The following is a 20,967-nucleotide window of genomic DNA, read 5'->3' as shown; positions in this document are numbered from 1 at the left end:
CCAGAGATTGAACTTAGGTCTCCAACATTGTAGACAGATTCTTTACCATTTGAACTACATGGGAAGCCCTGGATTTACCTGAAGTTTATAGTTTTTCTTTTTGTTTGTTTCATTTTTAATAATGTGTAAAGGTACCAAATAACTTCTACTAAACAGACTCTATTCAAACTATTTTCTAAACCCTTTTTCTTTAAACTATGTCTTTAGATTCTTTTCTAGTGATGGCAAATCATTACTATTATTAATTAAAAGGACAAAAAATGCTTTTCAAAGGCGTTATAATTTTAAACGTGTAACAAATTCCAGACCAATTTCCTCAACTCTTACATTGGTTTAAGCTCCTGACAAGGTCTTACAGCATATATATTAAGGAGGATTAAGAATTCTGTTACAGAAGGCATTGGTATGTCCAATTAGATTGTCATATAAAGACAATACAAGACAATACAATTTTGGAAAGATTATTAATTTGACCCTCTTCATTTGAAATGTTGCCAAAAGAATATGGTGCTATTTTTAAAACATAAAGATTGGTTATGTTAGGAAGAGGAGGTGTTTGAGGCAAAGCTGTGGTTAAACCATGTTAATCAGAACGGTTACGTCAAGCATCCAGCTGTGGCTGACAGCAGGTGGGAGAGTGTGTGTCTGTGCAGTCACGCAGTTGTAATTACTGCGTGTGTGGACCCAAGGCATTTTTTATCTTCTTGCCCTCTTTGGTCACAATAATCACTTGATTTTCATAAATTCCCCTCACATACAGAAAATGACATATATCGTAGTGACTTCAATTTGTCTTTGGTTTAATAAAAGGAAAGAAAAGGAATTTGAGCTAGTAAAGACCTAAAATGTATTTCAGAGTAAAGGCCTTGGTCAAGTCGTAGTTTTTGTATAACCAAGAATTGACCAAAAAAAAAAAACAAAAGATGAAATGACGGCATTATTAAATATTTAATTCACTATAGCTCTGTCTTAAGGTTCTGTAATTCATTTCTTTATCCAGTATTATTTTCTGCCCTCAGAGGCACATATGGACTGTGACCTTATCCAGGCCTTCAGAATCTCATTTCTGGATTACTCTTGTCATTCCTCTTTGTACATCCAAGTACCATTACTGTACAAATCTTTGTAAGTCATTTCGGTCATTGCTTGCACTGTTAGAGTGGCCCTTAATTGCCTTTTCATTTGAACTTTTGGACCTTTTTCCTTGTTATCACAATTACTACGTTCTTGTTATAAAATATTTGGAAATCCTCTTTTAAGGACAGTGCCCATTGTCCATTTCTACTTCACACATGCATACAACCTAATTTTCCCTTCATGTGAGGACCCTGTACGTCTAGTCTTTAGCTCGTAACTTAGCATCCATCTCTTTCCACAATAAAATATTTTTCCAACTATTATGTTACTCTTTCTCACTATACTCTTTTTCTATATATGTAAGCTGTACCAAATAAGTTGGTGGCTATGGAATATTCTACTTTAAGTAATTTGGAAATGTTATCCACTTTCAAAATGTTTGTTTCAAGTGGGGTTTTTTTGTTATTTTTTTTTAAGAGATGAGAGGGGGAAATAAAGCCTTTATGAAACAAGGCTCCTGAAGGTACAGTCTTGTTTTCTTTGTCCATGTATATCTTTACTACTTACAAGGACCTTTTATATATTTTTGACCCTCATAATCACCCTGTTAGGGAGGCAGATTTCAGTTTTTCATTCTAACAAGGTATTTTTCTCCATTAAACACTGAAGAATGCCAGGAAGAGTTTGTTCTTAGACCCCAGTTTCCATGTATTTTAAGAATAAATACAGGTTTTTGTAAAAGCAGTTTTTCTAAGTTTCAGAAATTGCATTAAACCTTTTTTACTTTCATAGTTCACCCTTTATACAGGAGACATTTCTAAAGTTCACCCTTGGATTCTTCCCAGTCACTCTGACTAAGCAACACTTAGCTGAGAGGTGTTTCTTTGTTTCGCTCACGTTCTTTGAGGAGCAGATAGGGGTTAACTGTCCAGATGTAGGTGTTCTGAAGATCAGTGTTGGGCTCTTCTTGCCTTTGGACGAGATAAACCATGGTTTAGGTTTGCAGAACTTAAGAGTCTTTCTGGGTTCTTCAGGCTATTTACTTGTAAGAGTGCTAGGATTGCTCTTCAGTGCTGACAGAAAGCGTCTCCTTTTATCAGTCTTTAACTGTTCTGTTGCATGTTTTGTGAGTAATCAACAATACATTTTTGTGGTCTTTGTACTTTTTCAGAATTTTTGCTTCCTTAAACCTGAACATATAATTTCTTCTCAATTAAGAAGTTTCTGTATTTTGGGTATCAATTTGGGTTTGGCCACATTAAGGTAGAGAAATGAAGAATATGAGGAATAATAAAAAGTTTTCTTTAACTTTAGAAGGTTCCAAGTTTTAATATACTGAAGTTTTAAAATAGATAATTTTTTGGATATAAGTATTTCTTTATGTGTTCACTGAAATTGTGGATCTCTTTTGTTAGAAATCCTCTACTTTTTCAAGTTTCAAATGGCCTTTTATGTTAATTTGGTATAAAATAGTACATCATAACTGATATATAGGCTCCTGAAGAATTCACATAAATAAAAGTAAGGATTTTCCCCCTCCAGCACAGAAATTTCACTTCAGCAGCGACTCGAATACATTGCTCGGGCCATTCTTAGTGCCAAAAGTTCCACTGCCATTTCATCAATAGCTGCAGATGGTGAATTCCTTCACGAATTAGAGGAAAAAATGGAAGTAAGTGCTAACAATACTTCAGCCTGTCCACACTGATGATTAGCCACGTGTTAGTCCACTTCTCTCTTCCCCTAATAAATAGTAGGTCTGTAGCAGTGAGTATTAATTTTAATCTCTTCTGCCTTCTTTCTTTCTTTTCATATTTATATATAAATAAAAGATTTTAACAATACAGCACTTGGGTCCTAGGGTATTGCTATAATCTAAAAGTTTTCTCTGTGACATTTCTAAAGGTTAATTCTAACTCTTCTAACACTAAGCAGATTATATTGCATTCACCATTAATTCCAGAGATTATTAATAGATGTGTGAAGTAGAGTGGGCTAAAGCCTTTACTAAGAGACACACTAATGTATATTTAGTGGTCCATATACAAAAGCTTATTCCTCATTCACAAAAATCCAGAGTTGGTGTTCCTGATTGGCATGTGGCTTCCTTCCACTTGGTTGATGTCACTTCCCAAATTCTATTTTCTGGTTCTACCATTCCAATAGTCTTACCTTTTTTTTTTTTTTTTTTTTTTGATCAGAGGGAAGAAGTGTGAAGAGAGCATGTCAGAAGCACATTCACTCTTAAAAACCTCAGCCCTGAAGTGGCATACTTATGTTCACATTGCCTTGAAGAGAACTTAGTCTTAGGGCCAGACTCCATGCAAAGGAGGCTGTGAAGTAGAGTTCTGGCCATTTTGTCTGGCTGTAATCATGGGAGAAACTGGTGTTGGTGGGCAGCAAAGGCTCTCAGGCACAGCCCAGTCCCTATGTAATCCTCTTTGTTGTAATGAAGGGTTGATAGTCTGTTCTAATAAAAGCCTTTATACATTTTTTTTATCGAGGTAGAATTGACATATAACAATTGCTCAGGTGTACAACATAATGATTAAATTTTTCTATATATTGTAAAAGGATCACAATAAGTCTGGTGAGCATTTGTCACCATAAATGATTACAAAAATTTTTTTTTCTTGTGATGAGAACTTTTTAATATCTACTCTCTAGGCAACTTTCTAAATATGCAATACAGTATCATTAACTATAGTTACTATGCTATTATTTTAACAAACTTAAAATTTGTTATTTAGCAAACAAACTTAAAAGTCAGATACTAGGAGTCATTTCTCCAAATACCTGGTGATTTATCATGAAGAACTTACGATTTGCTTTTTTCTACCCAAACCAGGTTGCCAGGATCCAACTTCAGATACAAGAGACACTACAAAGGCAATATTCCCATCATTCTTCTGTACAGGATGCAATTTCTCAGCTGGATTCTGAACTAATGGACATAACTAAGGTAACAAAAAGGCAAATGAAATCCCTATGATAATCAGCTATTATCTACAAATTCCTTGTTTCTTTTGCATTTTCCTTTAAGAAAGCAGTTGAGCCATCTTTGGGAGCTCGTCACTGGGCTGAAACCACCGTGTTACCTCACCCTTAGAGCATGTTTCTCTTTCCAGGCCACTTTCTGTCAAGAATCTATGAACCTCACATGGGGCTTAGTTAAAACTCCTGCCATCTAATTTATGGACTGCTTCTTGTCTTGAAAGAATAATTTATATTTGCCCAACTTGCCAAGCCTCTCCCACTCTGTACCCTCTGGAACAGTTTCTTTTTCAGTTATTACTGGACATTTCTCTGAGTACCCAGAAGCACCCTTAGATTTGTCAGTATATCCATGATCTTTTCAAACCTTAGTTTGGACAATACTAGTTCTAAAAGAAGTGTCACTGCGGCATCTTGCTCTTAGCCAAGGGGGAAAAAAAAGGCACACCTATTGAAATCTGTTTAAATGTGTTAACCATTCTTAATCTGGCATTATGACAACCTACACACCATCATATATTTATATCATATCTTAGGAACTTCAGATAACATCTTTGGTTACTTTTGACTTTCAGTGGGTTCTTTATTGTTAATTTCTGAATACTAACCTCTTGATGGATGTTGGCATTTTCTCCTACAGCTTTATGGGGAGTTTGCTGACCCATTTAAACTTGCAGAATGTAAACTTGCAATAATTCACTGTGCTGGTTATTCAGACCCTATACTGGTGCAGACACTTTGGCAAGATATCATAGAAAAAGGTAAGTGTTCACAGCTAGGTCTGTTAGCTACATATTATTTAATGACTTGGTAGAAGAGTGAATGTACACTGTTAGTGATCATATATTAAGGGCTCATGAAAATTGTATATATCTAAGCAGAGGGTAAGTGACAGTTACCTGGATATGGTTGAAGGTGATCCTCTAGAGAAGGATTCCAGTGAATGTTTGAGAGGACCCTCAGAAAAGATTGTGATTTTTGTGGTTTGTACTGCTTAGTAAGGAATTCTGAGAAACTTAGCTCAGAATCCCATAACCAGTCCCCTTCTAAGATGAAAGTATGTCAGACACTAGCGGAAACAGAATCTGCTCATTATATTAATGTGAATACAAACAAGCTCTATCGTATTTTGTCCCTTGAGACACAATAAAATAGTTTAAACTTTTCACATTAAAAACACTTTGAGGAGAAGGAAATGGCAACCCACTCCAGTATTCTTGCCTGGGAAATCCCATGGACAGAGGAGCCTGGTGGGCTACAGTCCATGGGGTCTACAAGGAGTAGGATTTGACTGAGTGACTAACAATTTCACTTTCAGGGAACTACGTCCCATGCCACAAGGCCAAAAATTAAAAAAAAAAAAAACTACTTTGGGTTTCTCATGACCTCTTTTTACAGAACTAAATGAAAGTGTGACGTTGAGCTCCCCAGACAGGATGCATGCTCTTAGTCTCAAGATTGTGCTCCTGGGCAAGATATATGCCGGCACGCCTCGCTTCTTTCCTCTCGGTGAGCCATAACTTCAGCTGCAGTCATGGGGCTTTTGTCTTCTCTTTGTTTTGATGGTGTTCTTCATTGACATGGAGAAATAATGGTTTTTAGAGCAAAATCATTTTGTTGTTGCAATTTATCAGCTTTGCAGTTAATTCTACCTCTCCAGAAAAAAACACTTCCAAAGACTAGTAGGATCTGTTGATGAATAGTTTTAGATGTGAAACTTTCTTTGCTTGACCTTCCAGGTTTATATAGCTATGTTGAAATAGTACTAACAGACCACAGAGTTATATTATTGGCAACGTTATACAAGTTTGAAGAGCAGGGAAAAATAGCTGATGTTTTCATGTGTTGATGATCTGTGATTGGTTTAACTGCTCCCTGAATATTGAGGACATATTTTTCTTTAAAATAGCAAGTAGTTGTGTTAAAAATGTAATTTCTGTGAATCCCTTTCTTAACCAAATTTGTAAGGTAGGAAACTCTATTATGAGCCATTTGCCAACTTGTAATGTCTTCTTCGGTCGTAAAACAATAGACTCAACATAAATACATTCATACAGTAGAATGTTAAATAAGCACTTTGTGCTTTCAAAAAGTGATGAGAAACATGAAGATACTTATAACCTTATATTGTTTTTAAAATATGAAGATACAGACTTGTTTACAGGTCTTCTCTGATTTAGGATTTATTCCCTGGACATGGTAAGAAATAAAACTGTTACAATCATATCCTTATTTCTTATAAGTACAGTGTTAAAAACTGCCTATGCCCTTTCAGTTCAGTTCAATTGCTCAGTCGTGTCCGACTCTTTGCGACTCCATGGACTGCACCACGCCACGCTTCCCTGTCCATCACCAACTCCCAGAGCTTGCTCAAACTCATGTCCATCGAGTCGGTGATGCCATCCAACCATCATCCTCTGTCGTCCCCTTCTCGTCCTGCCTTCAGTCTTTCCCAGCATCAGGGTCTTTTCAAATGAGTCAGTTCTTCGCATCAAGTGGCCAAAGTATTGGAGTTTCGGCTTCAACATCAGTCCTTCCAGTGAACACCCAGGACTGATCTCCTTTAGGATGGACTGGTTGGATCTCCTTGCAGTCCAAGGGACTCTCAAGAGTCTTCTCCAACACCACAGTTCAAAAGCATCAATTCCTCAGCGCTCAGCTTTGTTTATAGTCCCATCTCTCACATCCATACATGACTTCTGGAAAAACCATAGCTTTGACTAGACGGACCTTTATTGGCAAAGTAATGTCTTTTCTTTTTTCTTTTTTTAAATTTATTCATTTTAATTGGAGGCTAATTACTTTACAATATTGTATTGGTTTTGCCATACATCAACATGAATCTGCCACAGGTGTACACGTGCTCCCCATCCTGAACCCCCCTCCCACCTCCCTCCCCATACCATCCCTCTGGGTCATCCCAGTGCACCTGTCTTTTCTTTTTAATATGCTGTCTAGGTTGGTCATAGCTTTTCTTCCAAGGAGCAATCATCTTTAATTTCATGGCTGCAGTCACCATCTGCAGTGATTTTGGAGCCCCCCAAAATAGTCTGTCACTGTTTCCATTGATTGGTAAAATAAAGAGCAACCATATGAGTATGTGAAGCTTGACAATTTTAATAGCAAAATGACCATGTTGTGCACAGTACCTTTTGAGGGTATTTCTTCTTTGACTTAAGATTGTTAGTTGTGCAGCCCAATAAAATTTAGAATAGAAGAGAACTTCCTTTTTCTATCACTCTGTCAAAGGCAAACAAGAGACTTCAAGCTGGAACAAATTGAGACTTTAGAATTTCTATTACCTCTCCAGAATTTCTGTGTGGTAACTTGTAGTTACCTGTTAACTGTAGTTAACTGTTCAATCTTTAGTGATTCTTTCTTGCCCATGGCTATTCACATTGGTCAGTCTCAGATTTTAGGTACCATAAATATGAATTTGATTGCTTCTGTTAAGAGCTTATTTATGATATAACAGGTAGTAAAAAGTGAGAGTGGGACCACAATTAGAGTCACCAAAATAAAGAAGAATCTTATGAATATTATATTTAATATTTCTAAAATCAAGATACAGCACCCCTTCTTTTTCTGAAAAGCTGTTAAGATCCAGTGTTTCAAGATATTAAGGAACTCTTATCATGAGACTTCCCTGGTGGTCCAGTGTTTAAGATTCCATGCTCCCCGAGCAGGGGGCCTGGGTTTGATTCTGATGGGGGAACTAGATCCCACATGCCACAACTAAAGATTCCTCATGGCGCAACTACACATCTTTCATGCCACAATAAAGGTCAAAGTTCCTGTGTGCCGCAACTGAGACTCCACACAGCCAAGAAATAAATAAATGAATAATTGAATAAATTTTAAAAAAAAATATATATAAGCAGGCCCTCTCTAAAAGTGTGATTGTCAATGATCTCTGTTCTCCACTTGTACCTTTTGCTTTTTTCTACATTCACTCTAATAGTTTTTTTCCCTAATAGCTTTGAAGTGTGTAAGCGAATGGTTTTAGCATATTTGCAGAGTTGTGCAACCATCACAGTTAAATTTAGACCATTTTCATCACCATTTTCATCAAAAAGAAATATCCACCCTCAGCCTTAAGCACCCACTAATCTCCTTTCTGTCTCTATAGGTTTGCCTGTTTTGGTATATGCCTTATTTTATATTCAAAGAATTATTTGTTTTGAAAATTGTTTTTTAAAAAATTTCCCTCTAGTTTCCTTTGATGTGCAGAAGCTTTTAAGGTTAATTAGGTCCCATTTGTTTATTTTTGCTTTTATTTCCAATATTCTGGGAGGTGGGTCATAGAGGATCCTGATGTGATGTATGTCGGAGAGTGTTTTGCCTATGTTCTCCTCTAGGAGTTTTATAGTTTCTGGTCTTACGTTTAGATCTTTAATCCATTTTGAGTTTATTTTTGTGTATGGTGTTAGAAAGTGGTCCAGTTTCATTCTTTTACAAGTGGTTGACCAGATTTCCCAGCACCACTTGTTAAAGAGATTGTCTTTAATCCATTGTATATTCTTGCCTCCTTTGTCAAAGATAAGGTGTCCATATGTGCGTGGATTTATCTCTGGGCTTTCTATTTTATTCCATTGATCAATATTTCTGTCTTTGTGCCAGTACCGTACTGTCTTGATAACTGTGGCTTTGTAGTAGAGCCTGAAGTCAGGTAGGTAGATTCCTCCAGTTCCATTCTTCTTTCTCAAGATCGCTTTGGCTATTCGAGGTTTTTTGTATTCCCATACAAATTGTGAAATTATTTGTTCTAGCTCTGTGAAGAATACTGTTGGTAGCTTGATAGGGATTGCGTTGAATCTATAAATTGCTTTGGGTAGTATACTTATTTTCACTATATTCTTCCAATCCATGAACATGGTATATTTCTCCATCTATTAGTGTCCTATTTGAAAAGACAGCCTTCAGAATGGGAGAAAATAATAGCAAATGAAGCAACCGACAAACAACTAATCTCAAAAATATACAAGCAACTCCTACAGCTCAACTCCAGAAAAATAAACGACCCAATCAAAAAATGGGCCAAAGAACTAAATAGACATTTCTCCAAAGAAGACATACAGATGGCTAACAAACACATGACAAGATGCTCAACATCACTCATTATCAGAGAAATGCAAATCAAAACCACTATAAGGTACCATTTCACACCAGTCAGAATGGCTGCGATCCAAAAGTCTACAAATAATAAATGCTGGAGAGGGTGTGGAGAAAAGGGAACCCTCTTACACTGTTGGTGGGAATGCAAACTAGTACAGCCACTATGGAGAACAGTGTGGAGATTCCTTAAAAAACTGGAAATAGAACTGCCTTATGATCCAGCAACCCCACTGCTGGGCATCCACACTGAGGACACCAGAAGGGAAAGAGACACGTGTACCCCAATGTTCATCGCAGCAGGTTTATAATAGCCAAGACATGGAAGCAACCTAGATGTCCATCAGCAGATGAATGGATAAGAAAGCTGTGGTACATATACACAATGGAGTATTACTCAGCCATTAAAAAGAATACATTTGAATCAGTTCTAATGAGGTGGATGAAACTGGAGCCTATTATACAGAGTGAAGTAAGCCAGAAGGAAAAACATAAATACAGTATACTAACGCATATATATGGAATTTAGAAAGAGGGTAACAATAACCCAGTGTACGAGACAGCAAAAGAGACACTGATGTATAGAACAGTCTTATGGACTCTGTGGGAGAGGGAGAGGGTGGGAAGATTTGGGAGAATGGCAATGAAACATGTAAAATATCATGTAGGAAACGAGTTGCCAGTCCAGGTTCGATGCACGATGCTGGATGCTTGGGGCTGGTGCACTAGGACGGCACAGAGGGATGGTATGGGGAGGGAGGAGGGTTCAGGATGGGGAACACATGTATACCTGTGGCGGATTCATTTTGATATTTGGCAAAACTAATACAATTATGTAAAGTTTAAAAAAAAAAAAATTTCCCTCTAGAAGCTTCTCAGTTATGAATAAGACCTACTTTTTAGTATCAAGTGTTAACAAATCTAGAACAACAAAAATTAGTGATTATATGAGGTGAAGGACATGGTAACTAATTTTATCGTGGAAAACATTTTGCAATATGTTTTAGATCCATCCCATTTACACCTTAAACTTACACAGTGCTATATGTCAATTACATCTTGGTAACACTGGGCAAAAGTAGAGTTAACAATTCCAGCTGATCTTTTTCTCTCCCTAGATTTTATCGTGCAGTTCTTAGAGCAGCAAGTTTGTACTTTGAACTGGGATGTGGGTTTTGTGATACAGACAATGAATGAAATTGGAGTGCCATTACCTAGACTACTAGAAGTATATGATCACTTGTTCAAGTCACGGGTAAGGAAAATATTAAATAAAATAGTTAAATCAATTTAATTTTCTAGATACAGGAGCAGATTTTTTTGGTTGTGTGCTTACAAGTATCATATAATAGAGTTGCATCAGAAATTTGCTTCATTTGTTGAGTATCAGAAATTATCATGCTTTAGACTTTTGATACCAGTAATGAGAGTTGCTTTGTTATATACCATGATAATAATCAAATATTTTTCAGTATCAATAAAGCATAATTACATATGCTTTACTTTTAGCCAAATAGGCTAAATACATTAAGAATTACTTACTGTAAAGGAATAGAGCCTTTCCTGGTGGTCCAGAGATTAAGAATCCACCTCCCAACACAGGACATGTAGGTTTGATCCCTGGCCGGGGAACTGAGATCCCACGTGCCACAGGGCAGATGAGCCCACACACCACAGCTAGAGAGCCTGAGTGCACAATGAAAACGCAGCACAGCCAAAAAAGAAAAGTAAATTAATAAAGAACAAAATATCATTCACTGTAAAAACAAAATATTTATTCTCAATCCTTGTAACCTCATCTAAAATATCAGTGCTTAAAGATCTTTCTCTCCATAAGAAAAGGAAAATTTAACTATATGGTGACAGAGGATAACTAGGCTTATTATGGTGATCATTTTGCATCATTTTCAACGCAAACAGCAACTCACTCTATTGTATTGAAACTACTACAATGTTACATGTCAGTTATACCTCAGTTTTTTAAAAAAGATCTTCCTCACCATATTTAATCTTATTGGACTTAAGTTGTGTAATTTTTATCCTAAGATGAAAGAACTAAACGAAACCTGTTGAACTGGCTTGTGTTTAATACTAGTCATGATTATAGTAGCTTCATCAGAACATTCATACAGTGCTTTCCAAGGCACTTATTTATCTCATTAAAACATACACTGAGCCTTTCACAAAAATGAACAACTAATAATATCCCATTTACATCTGACAAGAGCAGAGATGTTAAATAACCTATTCAAGTCACATGGCTAGTAATGGTGGAGTCAGAACTAGAATTAAGATTCTCTGACTACTGGTTTAGTCTTTTTTTTGGTTTAGTCTCTTATTCATACTATCAGATTAAATCTGCATAGGTTCCAGGTAAGAATCGTGTCACAGTCAATAGGAAGAAATGGATTCTTTTCTTTCCTATTGTCTCAGGTTCCTAAACAGCAAATTCATATGCTCTGCAAAGTGCAATGATACATCAAATATTCTTCCTAAATGACTTCACAGTGCAGTGTTCAGTGCACTGAACTCTGATGAGTATTTTAACTAACATAAGTGAGGGGAAAATGAGTGGACACAATTCACCTTAAAACTGACTATGTGTTTTTTCTTTATAGGATCCATTCTGGAACAGAATGAAGAAGCCACTACACCTTTTGGATTGTATACATGTACTATTGACAAGATATGTTGAAAATCCTAGCCAAGTTTTAAATTGTGAGAGGTAACTATGAATTAGATACTGTGTTGTATACCAAAGGTTTTTAAATGCATTGAATAAATATCTGGGTAACAAATTTGGAGATAGTGGGGCACAATACAGAGACTCAAAGAAGTATGTGAGATTTAAACTCGTGTACGTTTGCAGAAACTATTTTATATCAGTTAGCACATATAAAAGGTGAGAGTTTTTCCATTTTCCAGCCCTTGTCCTGATTTCTCCCTGTAAATGAAAGGATAAAATTAATGAATTACTGCTAAACTCCTTCCATTTTGAATGAGCAGCTTAGGAAGTGCCATTGTGTCTTTTGTGATATTATTGGCCGTTTTAAGATACATTTGTTTGAGGAGACCAAATGAATGTAAATATTTAATACTAATTTAAGGAGTCATTCCTTACTGCCTTCCTTCTCATTGTAACAATCTTTGAGAGGAAAATGGTGGTATGTGGTAATCCACCTACCCCACTGAGTGTCTTTCTCTGTTTTCATTTATTTGCCATTTACTTAATCACATGATCCTTCCTCTTCTGTGGGCCTTTACTGAGTAAGATTAGCAGAAGTTGAAGGGAAGTCCTATAGGAGGAAATGTTTCTGAATCTGTAGATGGCTGAATGGGTGTCTTTTTCTTTACAGGAGAAGATTCACAAATCTCTGCCTGGATGCTGTTTGTGGTTATCTGGTCGAGCTCCAGTCTATGAGCTCCTCAGCAGCAGTACAAGCCATCACTGGAAACTTTAAATCTCTTCAGGCTAAACTAGAACGGCTACATTAATTATTGTAATGTATTTTCATCCCTGCGTTTTTAATCTGTAAAATAAAAACTCAGCTGGGTCCAGCTATCACATGCTCTAAATCTAAGAATTTAAGAACAATTTTAGTAGAAATGCATTTTTAATAAATGGCTGGTATCAGCAGAGTACATTTGCAGGTGAATTCTTTTTTACTACATAATACTATTTTGCTTTTTAATAAGTTAAAAACAAATAAGATTATTTATGATTTTAACACAAGGATAAACAAGTAAAAAACTCTTGTTTTGAATTTATATGCTCATTGTCAAGTTAGTTCAAGTATCGAAACTTAAATAGGCTAGCTGAATAGGTCCAGTCCCGTAATAGTAGATTCTACAACAGTTCTTAAATAAGCAAATAAACAGTCTCTTTAAAAGTTTTTTAAATTTTTGGGTTCATCTTTGGAAAAAAATTTCTTCTAACTACTGATTTTGTCAGTTTCAATCCTTGTAGTACACACCTGGTTGTTTTTTCTGAGCAAGTGATAAACTTGTAATTAATGGTCTATGTCCTATCTCCCCTCCAGGGAGATGCTGTTTTCCCTCATCATCCACCTAACTCTTCTTTGTCGTGGGACTACTGATTCCTTTAAACTGGTGGTTCTCAAAGTGTGTGCACCAGACCAGCACATCAGCAGCATCTGGACATTTGTTAGAAATTCCGATTCTCCAGCCCAGCACTCTGTTTTAATGCCCTTCATGATGTTCCAGTACATGTCAGGTTGAGGACCACTGTGTTAGAAGATATAACCAGTTCAGGATGGAGCCTCCCATCTGATGCCTCCTCCCTTGCTCATCAGTAACCACAACACCTGAGGTTTACCCAAGACACACCATATATGAAGCAAAACTGTTCATAATATAGTTCCTAATATTCCAGCAGAATTAGGATGGCAAAACCAAGTGCCCAAAGTCATGGCAACAAAAGAGAAAAGTCTGGCAAGTGACCAGGACTCACAGAAAAACAAGAACATGGACTCCTTTCCTCTTACCTTTCGTTACCAGAGTAATGACCTTCTACCTGTTGTCACTAAGGTGTGTCTAACGGTTTTCCCATTTCCACAGTTATTCTCTTAGAATTTAGCTCCCTTTCTCCTATAGTCTCCTTATTTATAATATTTAATAGGATGTTAATACCTTCTTATTAGGCCCCACCACCTCTCATTTTTCAGCTTTTCAGTTCCTTAAGTTTAGATTTTTTTTAATATGTAAAATGAATGTATGCTACACATTGTTAATTCTGTAAATTTAAAATTCTATCATGTCTACTTAAAATGAAAGTCTTGGCTTAAAGGCTATATTTAGCCGTGATTCCAGTTCTGCTACAAGCACATTTACTCACAAGAACATTAATATGTATGTTAAGTTTATGGAACTCAAAATAATGAAGCTACATCTTTCATAAGGAATGTAAGCTAATGTGGCTAAATGGTCTTTAAGAATCCAGAAATCTGAACCATTTCTTTTGTTTATGTAACACCTTACATAACACCTTTAAGAACTCTAGCCACATAGCGAATGTTTTCAATATCCTTTGGAGGGTAAGAGTACTAAGAGAAATTAAGATCCTCTTCTCCTCTTTAATCATCTGGGAGACTGTAAAACCTTAACATTCGTAAGAATCACTTCAATAACCTGTTCAAAACAGATATTCCACCCTCAATGTGATAATGATACTGGTAGTAAGTGGATCAAACTTGAAGTAGCATTGTTCTATCACATTTATCAACTTGGTTTATATACTTTATATCTGGTTTTCATTCAACACATTATTTATAGTGACTATTAAATATTAAACATCTATAGACAATGAATGATAAGTGGAATATATGAAACAGTGCATTCATTGTAGGCAGTGAGGAGTCATTGAAAGTCCTGATTGTGACACAGATTTCTAAATAGATCATTTTAGTGTAGCAAAATGGTTAAGAAAGAGAAAGGGCTGTTTGGGGGACTTCCTGGTAGACCAATGGTTAAGACTACAAGCCCCCAGTGCAGGGGTAGGTTCCATCCCTGGTCAGGAAACTAGATCCCACATGCTGGCTGCAACTAGAGATTCTGCATGTGGCAAAGAAGGTCCCACGTGCCACAACTAAGACCCAGTGCAGCTAAATAAATACAAAAAAAATTTTTTAAGAGAAATGTTTTTTAACTGTACAAGGTATGGGATATTAGTCCTGAAATGTATGTTCAGCATTTCTTTAGTATAATACATCTGACTTACTAGTGACTTGTTTGTTGAAAACCTCTCTGCTGTCATCTTTTATGTTTTATAGTTGACTTCATCTCAGGGCTCACAGATTCCTCATTCTCTTCTCAGGATACTTCCCTCCTCCATCCTTTTTCCTCTTATTCATGAGGGGGAAAATATGATAGGGATACAGTTGTATCAAGGAAATAAAGAAATAGAACACTGAATCTAAATGTCTTGAAAGGCATATGCTTTCCTTCCATTTTTTATCAGTTTTTTCATTTAAATTCCCTTAATAATTTTTTTCAGAATATTTTTGAGTCTTCTGATAAATCATTTAAACTCTTGAAAGTTTTATTTTGCTTATCAGGAAAGTTTCCTCATAAGGAGGTTGAAGCCAAGTGATAAGACTTTTTTAAATCCAAAAATTTGTAAGAGCTTATGTAATCTATTTTTATTATTTTGTTGTTCTGCTTCACATATTAGTTAAAATACTATTGTTTTTACTCTTCTTCCTTTTGGATGAACATACCTACTGTATTATGTTAGAAATTAAACATTTATTTTAGAACTTAGCTATGGAAGAATAACTCTTTTTAAGATTAATCAAGGGGACTTCCCTGATCGTCCAGTGGTTAAGAAACCACCTACCAATGCAGGGAATACTAGTTCAATCCCTGCTCCAGGAAGATCCCACATTGCACTGAGTAACTGAAGCACATGAGCCAAGAGCCCGTGCTCAGCAACAAGAGCCCATGCAGTGAGAAGCCTATGCACAATAAGAAAGAGTAGCCCCTTGTTTGCTGCAAATACAGAAAGCCCACACTCAGCAGTGAAGACCCAGTGCAGCCAAAAATTGTTGCTGTTCAGTTGCTCAGTCATGTCTGACTCTCTGCCACCCCAGGGACCATAGCACACCAGGCTTCCCTGTCCTTCACTATCTTCTGGAGCTTGCTCAAACTCATGTCCATTGAGTTGGTGATGCTATCCAACCATCTCATCCTCTGTCATCCCCTTCTCCCGCGTTCAGTCTTTACCAGCATCGGGGTCTTTTCCAGTGAGTCAGCTCTTTGTATCAGGTGGCCAAAGTATTGGAGCTTCAGCATCAGTCCTTTCAATGAATATTCAGGACTCTCAGAGTCTTCTCCAACACCACATTTCAAAAGCATCAATTCTTGAGCATTTAGCCTTCTTTATGGTCCAATTCTTATATCCATACATGACTACCAGAAAAACCATAGCTTTGACTATACAGACCTCTGTTTTTTTAATACACTATCTAGGTTTGTCAGTTTTTCTTCCAAAGAGCAAGCGTCTTAATTTCATGGCTGCAATCACCATCTTCAGTGATTTAGGAGCCCAAGAAAATAAAGTCTATCACAATTTTCAATGTTCTGCCATAAGGATGGTGTCATCTGCATATCTGAGGTTACTGATATTTCTCCCAGCAATTTTGATTCCAGCTTGTGCTTCATCCATCCCAACATTTCACATGATGTATTCTGCATATAAGTTAAATAAACAGGGTTACAATGTATAGGCTTGATGTGCTCCTTTCCCAATTTACAACCAGTCCATTGTTCCATGTCCTGTTCTAACTTGTTTCTTGACCTGCTTACAGGTTTCTCAGCAGGCAGGTAAGGTGGTCTGGTATTCCAATCTCTTTTAAGAATTTTCCACAGTTTGTTGTGATCCACACAAAGACTTTAGCATAGTCAATGAAGCAGCAGTAGATGTTCTGGAATTCTTTTGCTTTTTCTATGATCCAACGGATGTTGGCAATTTGATCTCTGGTTCCTCTGCCTTTGCTATATCCAGCTTGAATAGCTGGAAATTCTCAGTTCACGTACTATTGAAGCCTAACTTGGAGGATCTTGAGCATCACTCTGCTAGTGTGTGAAATGAGTGCAGTTGTGCAATAGTTTAAACATTCTTTGGCATTGCCCTTCCTTGGGATTGGAATGAAAACTGACCTTTTCCAATCCTGTAACCACTGCTGAGTTTTCCAAATTTGTTGGCATATTGAGTGCATCAGTTTTGACAGCATCCTCTCTTAGGATTTGAAATAGCTCAGCTGGATTCCATCACCTCCATTAGCTTTATTCATATTGATGCTTCCAAAGGCCCACTTGACTTCACAATCCAGAATGTCTGGCTCTAAGTAGAGTGATCACACCATCATCGTAATCCGGGTCATTAAGATCTTTTTGTATAGTTCTGTGTTTTCTTACCACATCTTAATATATTCTGTTTCTGTTAGGTCCATACCATTTCTGTCTTTTATAAACAGATAATAACTAATAAATAAAAAATAGTAAATAGACAAAATAAATAGATAATAAATTTTAAACCTTAACCAGTTTGCCATGTGGAAGCCAGGACTATTGTATCATATCTCCAGCCCGCACCTGAGTGCCTGCCTTTGTAATGAACATTTCCATTGTATGACTGCTGAAGCTCCTCATTCAAAACATGAGTTAAGCACTCATTCCTCTCTCCCTGGCCCCTGCCTCCTCCTGTTCCTCTTTTCTACTTCAGTCTTTATCATCTAATGATTCAAGTCAGACATTCGGATCTCATCTTTAAATTCTTTCCCTTCCGTCCAAATCTAATTAGTCACCAATTTTTTTCCTCATATGGTATGTGGGATCTTAGTTCCCAGACCAGGGATCAAACCCACTCCCCCTGCAGTGGAAGCAAGGATTCTTAGCCACTGGACCTCCAAGGAAGTCCCAGTCACCAAATTCTAGGCAAATCTATTTATTTAATGAAATATCTCTTCAATTACCTCACTAGTTTAGGTTTTTAGAGTTTAATCAGGTATCCTATTTCATTAATACACATAACAATAGTCTATAGTTTTCCTCCCTCTCATTGGACACCTTCATTTTTCCCCCCACACTAAAGTCAGTTTTCAAGAATGTAAACCTAAATATATTACACCCCTTCCTTTTCATTAAGAAAAAATTTCAGATTCCTGGTGTGACATGAGGATGCTACTGAAGTTTACAAAAGTAAAAATCAGAATCTCAAGTTCAGTTCAGTCACTCAGTCGTGTCCAACTCTGCGACTCCATGAACCGTGGCACACCAGGCCTCCCTGTCCATCACCAACTGCCGGAGTCCACCCTAATCCACATCCATTAAGTCGGTGATGCCATCCAACAATCTCATCCTCTGTCATCCCCTTTTCCTCCTGCCCCCAATCCCTTCCAGCATCAGGGTCTTTTCCAATGAGTCAGCTCTTCACATGAGGTGGCCAAAGTATTGGAGTTTCAGCTTCAGCATCAGTCCTTCCAATGAACACCCAGGACTGATCTCCTTTAGGATGGACTGGTTGGATTTCCTTGCAGTCCAAGGGACTCTCAAGAGTCTTCTCTAACACCACAGTTCAAAAGCATCAATTCTTCAGCACTCAGCTTTCTTTATAGTCCAACTCTCATATCCATACATGACCACTGGAAAAACCATAGCCTTGACTAGACAGACCTTTGTTGTCAAAGTAATGTCTCTGCTTTTTAATATGCTGTCTAGGTTGGTCATAGTTTTTCTTCCAAGGAGCAAGCATCTTTTAATTTCATGGCTGCAGTCACCATCTGCAGTGATTTTGGAGCCCAGAAAAATAAAGTCAGCCACTGTTTCCACTGTTTCCCCATCTATTTGCCATGAAGTAATGGGACTGGATGCCATGATCTTAGTTTTCTGAATGTTGAGCTTTAAGCCAACTTTTTCACTCTCCTCTTTCACTTTCATCAAGAGGCTCTTTAGTTCTTCACTTTCTGCCATAAGGGTGGTGTCATCTGCATATCTGAGGTTATTGATATTTCTCCTAGCAATCTTGATTCCAGCTTGTGTTTCCTCCAGCCCAGGGTTTCTCATGATGTACTCTGCATATAAGTTAAATAAGCAGGATGACGATATACAGCCTTAACGTACTCCTTTCCCTATTTGGAACCAGTCTGTTGAATCTCAAGTTAGTTTAAGCAAAAGCAGAATTTATTGCCCTTCAAAACTAAGAAGTCCAAATAATAGAGAAGCCTCCACATGGCTAGATCCAGAACTTCAGTATTTTCAGGGCTTTCTCTAGGTTGGTTCTGTCCTCCTTTGAATTTACTTTTTGTCTCCTGCAGTTTGCTCCATAAGTCCTGGGAGAGTGCAGGCAGCGTCAAGTTTCTTCATTTTTGTTTGCTCTAACCCAGAGGTAAATTCAACAGACAAGTCCCAGGAAGGGCACTGATTAACCCAGCTTCAGTTACAGACTCAGTTGTGGGGTGCAGAATCACTCTCCAAACAATACAGAAGAGGAAGGAAGTGCTTCCCAAAAAAACTGCATGTTGGGCACGCCTCAGTCCACCGTTTCTGTCCACCTACCTTACCACTAAGCTCCTTGTGCTTTGATGAAAACTCTAAACCCATAGATCCAAGAAACTCAGTGAACCCAGAGCAGAAAAGACACAAAATCATACCAAAGCATGACATCAACAAATTCTCAGCAAACTAGGAACTAAAAGAACTTCCTCAGCCTGATAAAAGGTATCTGTGAAAAATGTACAGCTAAAATTGTACTTAATGGTGGAAGACTAAACACTCTCCTTAAAGTTAAAAATAAGACGGTTTCTCTTCAACAAGGATTGGAGGTCCTGATCAGTGCAATTTGGCAAGAGAAATAAAAGACATTCAAATTGGAAAAGCAGAAACAGAGTTATTCAGAACATAATTACATAGAAGATCCTAAAGAATATACAGAAAATAGTAGAACTATTAAACACAACAAATTGCTAGAACTAGTAAGTTTAGCAAGATCACAGGATATAAGGTCAATGTATGTAATCCAATTCCAGGGCTTCCTTAGTGGCTCAGTGGTAAAGGATCTGCCTGCCAATGCAGGAGACATGGGTTCTCTCCCTGGTCCAGGAAGATCCCACATGCCATGGAGCAACTAAGCCTGTGAGCTGAGACTATTGAGCCTGTGCTCTAGAGCTTGGGAGCTGCAACTACTGAAGTCTGCAACCCTAGAGCAAAAAGAAGCCACTGCAATGAGAAGTCTGTGCACCCCAACTGGAGAGAAGCCCCCACTCTCCACAGCTAGAGAAAAATCTGCAGCAATGAAGATTCAGCACAGTCAATGAATATATAAATACATAAAATTTTTTAAAAACTGCATTCCAATATACTAGCAGCAAGTCAAAAACTTCTAAATACTCATTTAAAATAACATTAAAAGCCATAAAATAAGGTTAATTTTAACTATATATAAGACCTATATATTGGAAACTGAGATAGTCCTGGAAGAAAGTAAATGAGAAATATGCAACACTCGTGGATTGGAAGAATAAACAGGAATATTAACCATGAATTCTCATTAAATGTATACATGAGTCAGTGAATTGCCAACCAGATGTACAGCACACTTGTAGAAATTTACAAGCTGATTCTAAAATTTATATGGAAATCAGAGGTACTGGGATAGTGAAAACAGATTTGAAAAGATAAAATCTGAGAATACTGATTTCAAGATTTTGGTATAAAGCTACTGTAATTATGATAATGTGGCATTGGTATATCAATAGAACAAAAGGGTACAGAAATAGACGCACACGTATATGGACAATGCATCTTCAACCAGGTGCCAAGGTGATTCAGTAGGAGAAAGTCTTTTCAATAAGCGGCACTAGAACCATGGACTATCTGGTAGTGGTGGTTTAGTTGCTAAGTCGTGTTCAACTCTTGTGACTCCATAGACTATAGCCTGCCAGGCTGCTTTCTCCATGGGATTTCCCAGGCAAGAATACTGGAGTGGGTTGCCATTTTTTCTTCCAGGGGATTTTCCTGACCCAGGGATCAAACACTGGGAGCTGCAAAAACTGAGCCCTCAGGTCACAACTGCTGCAGCCTGTCACCCTAAAGCTTGTGCTCAGCAACAAGAGAAGCCACTGCAAGGAATAGCCCACGCTGTCCACAACTAGAAGCCCATGCAGCAACGGAGATCCAGTGCAGCCAAAATAAATAATTAAAAAAAAATCAAATATCCATTGTTTTCACATATTGTCACACTTAAAGTTTTTGTCAGTGTATTTGTTC

General features: G+C 37.3%; 1 protein-coding gene and 1 pseudogene across 1 annotated transcript in view; one reads left to right on the top strand and one right to left on the bottom strand.

The window, feature by feature from the left end:
• NUP155 (nucleoporin 155) overlaps positions 1-12,822 on the top strand; it is a 51,282-nt gene extending 38,460 nt beyond the window's left edge. Inside the window, exons 29-35 of the mRNA XM_086361476.1 lie at positions 2,620-2,749; positions 3,926-4,039; positions 4,712-4,832; positions 5,470-5,580; positions 10,302-10,438; positions 11,802-11,908; positions 12,540-12,822. Coding sequence (XP_086217602.1) covers positions 2,620-2,749; positions 3,926-4,039; positions 4,712-4,832; positions 5,470-5,580; positions 10,302-10,438; positions 11,802-11,908; positions 12,540-12,678 — 859 coding nt within the window. The 3' untranslated portion in view covers positions 12,679-12,822. The remainder of the gene's footprint in view (positions 1-2,619; positions 2,750-3,925; positions 4,040-4,711; positions 4,833-5,469; positions 5,581-10,301; positions 10,439-11,801; positions 11,909-12,539) is intronic.
• On the bottom strand, positions 1,864-2,404 carry LOC147350234 (ribonuclease MRP subunit p24 pseudogene; annotated as a pseudogene).
• Positions 12,823-20,967: the final 8,145 nt, after the last annotated feature.

Source organism: Bos grunniens, chromosome 20, assembly GCF_055505025.1.
Source record: "Bos grunniens cultivar Pamir isolate PY7600 chromosome 20, Bosgru_T2T1.0, whole genome shotgun sequence".
NCBI classification, from domain to species: Eukaryota; Metazoa; Chordata; class Mammalia; order Artiodactyla; family Bovidae; genus Bos; species Bos grunniens.
Note: the sequence above shows the minus strand (reverse complement) of the source record. Positions and strands in the feature narration are given on the sequence as shown.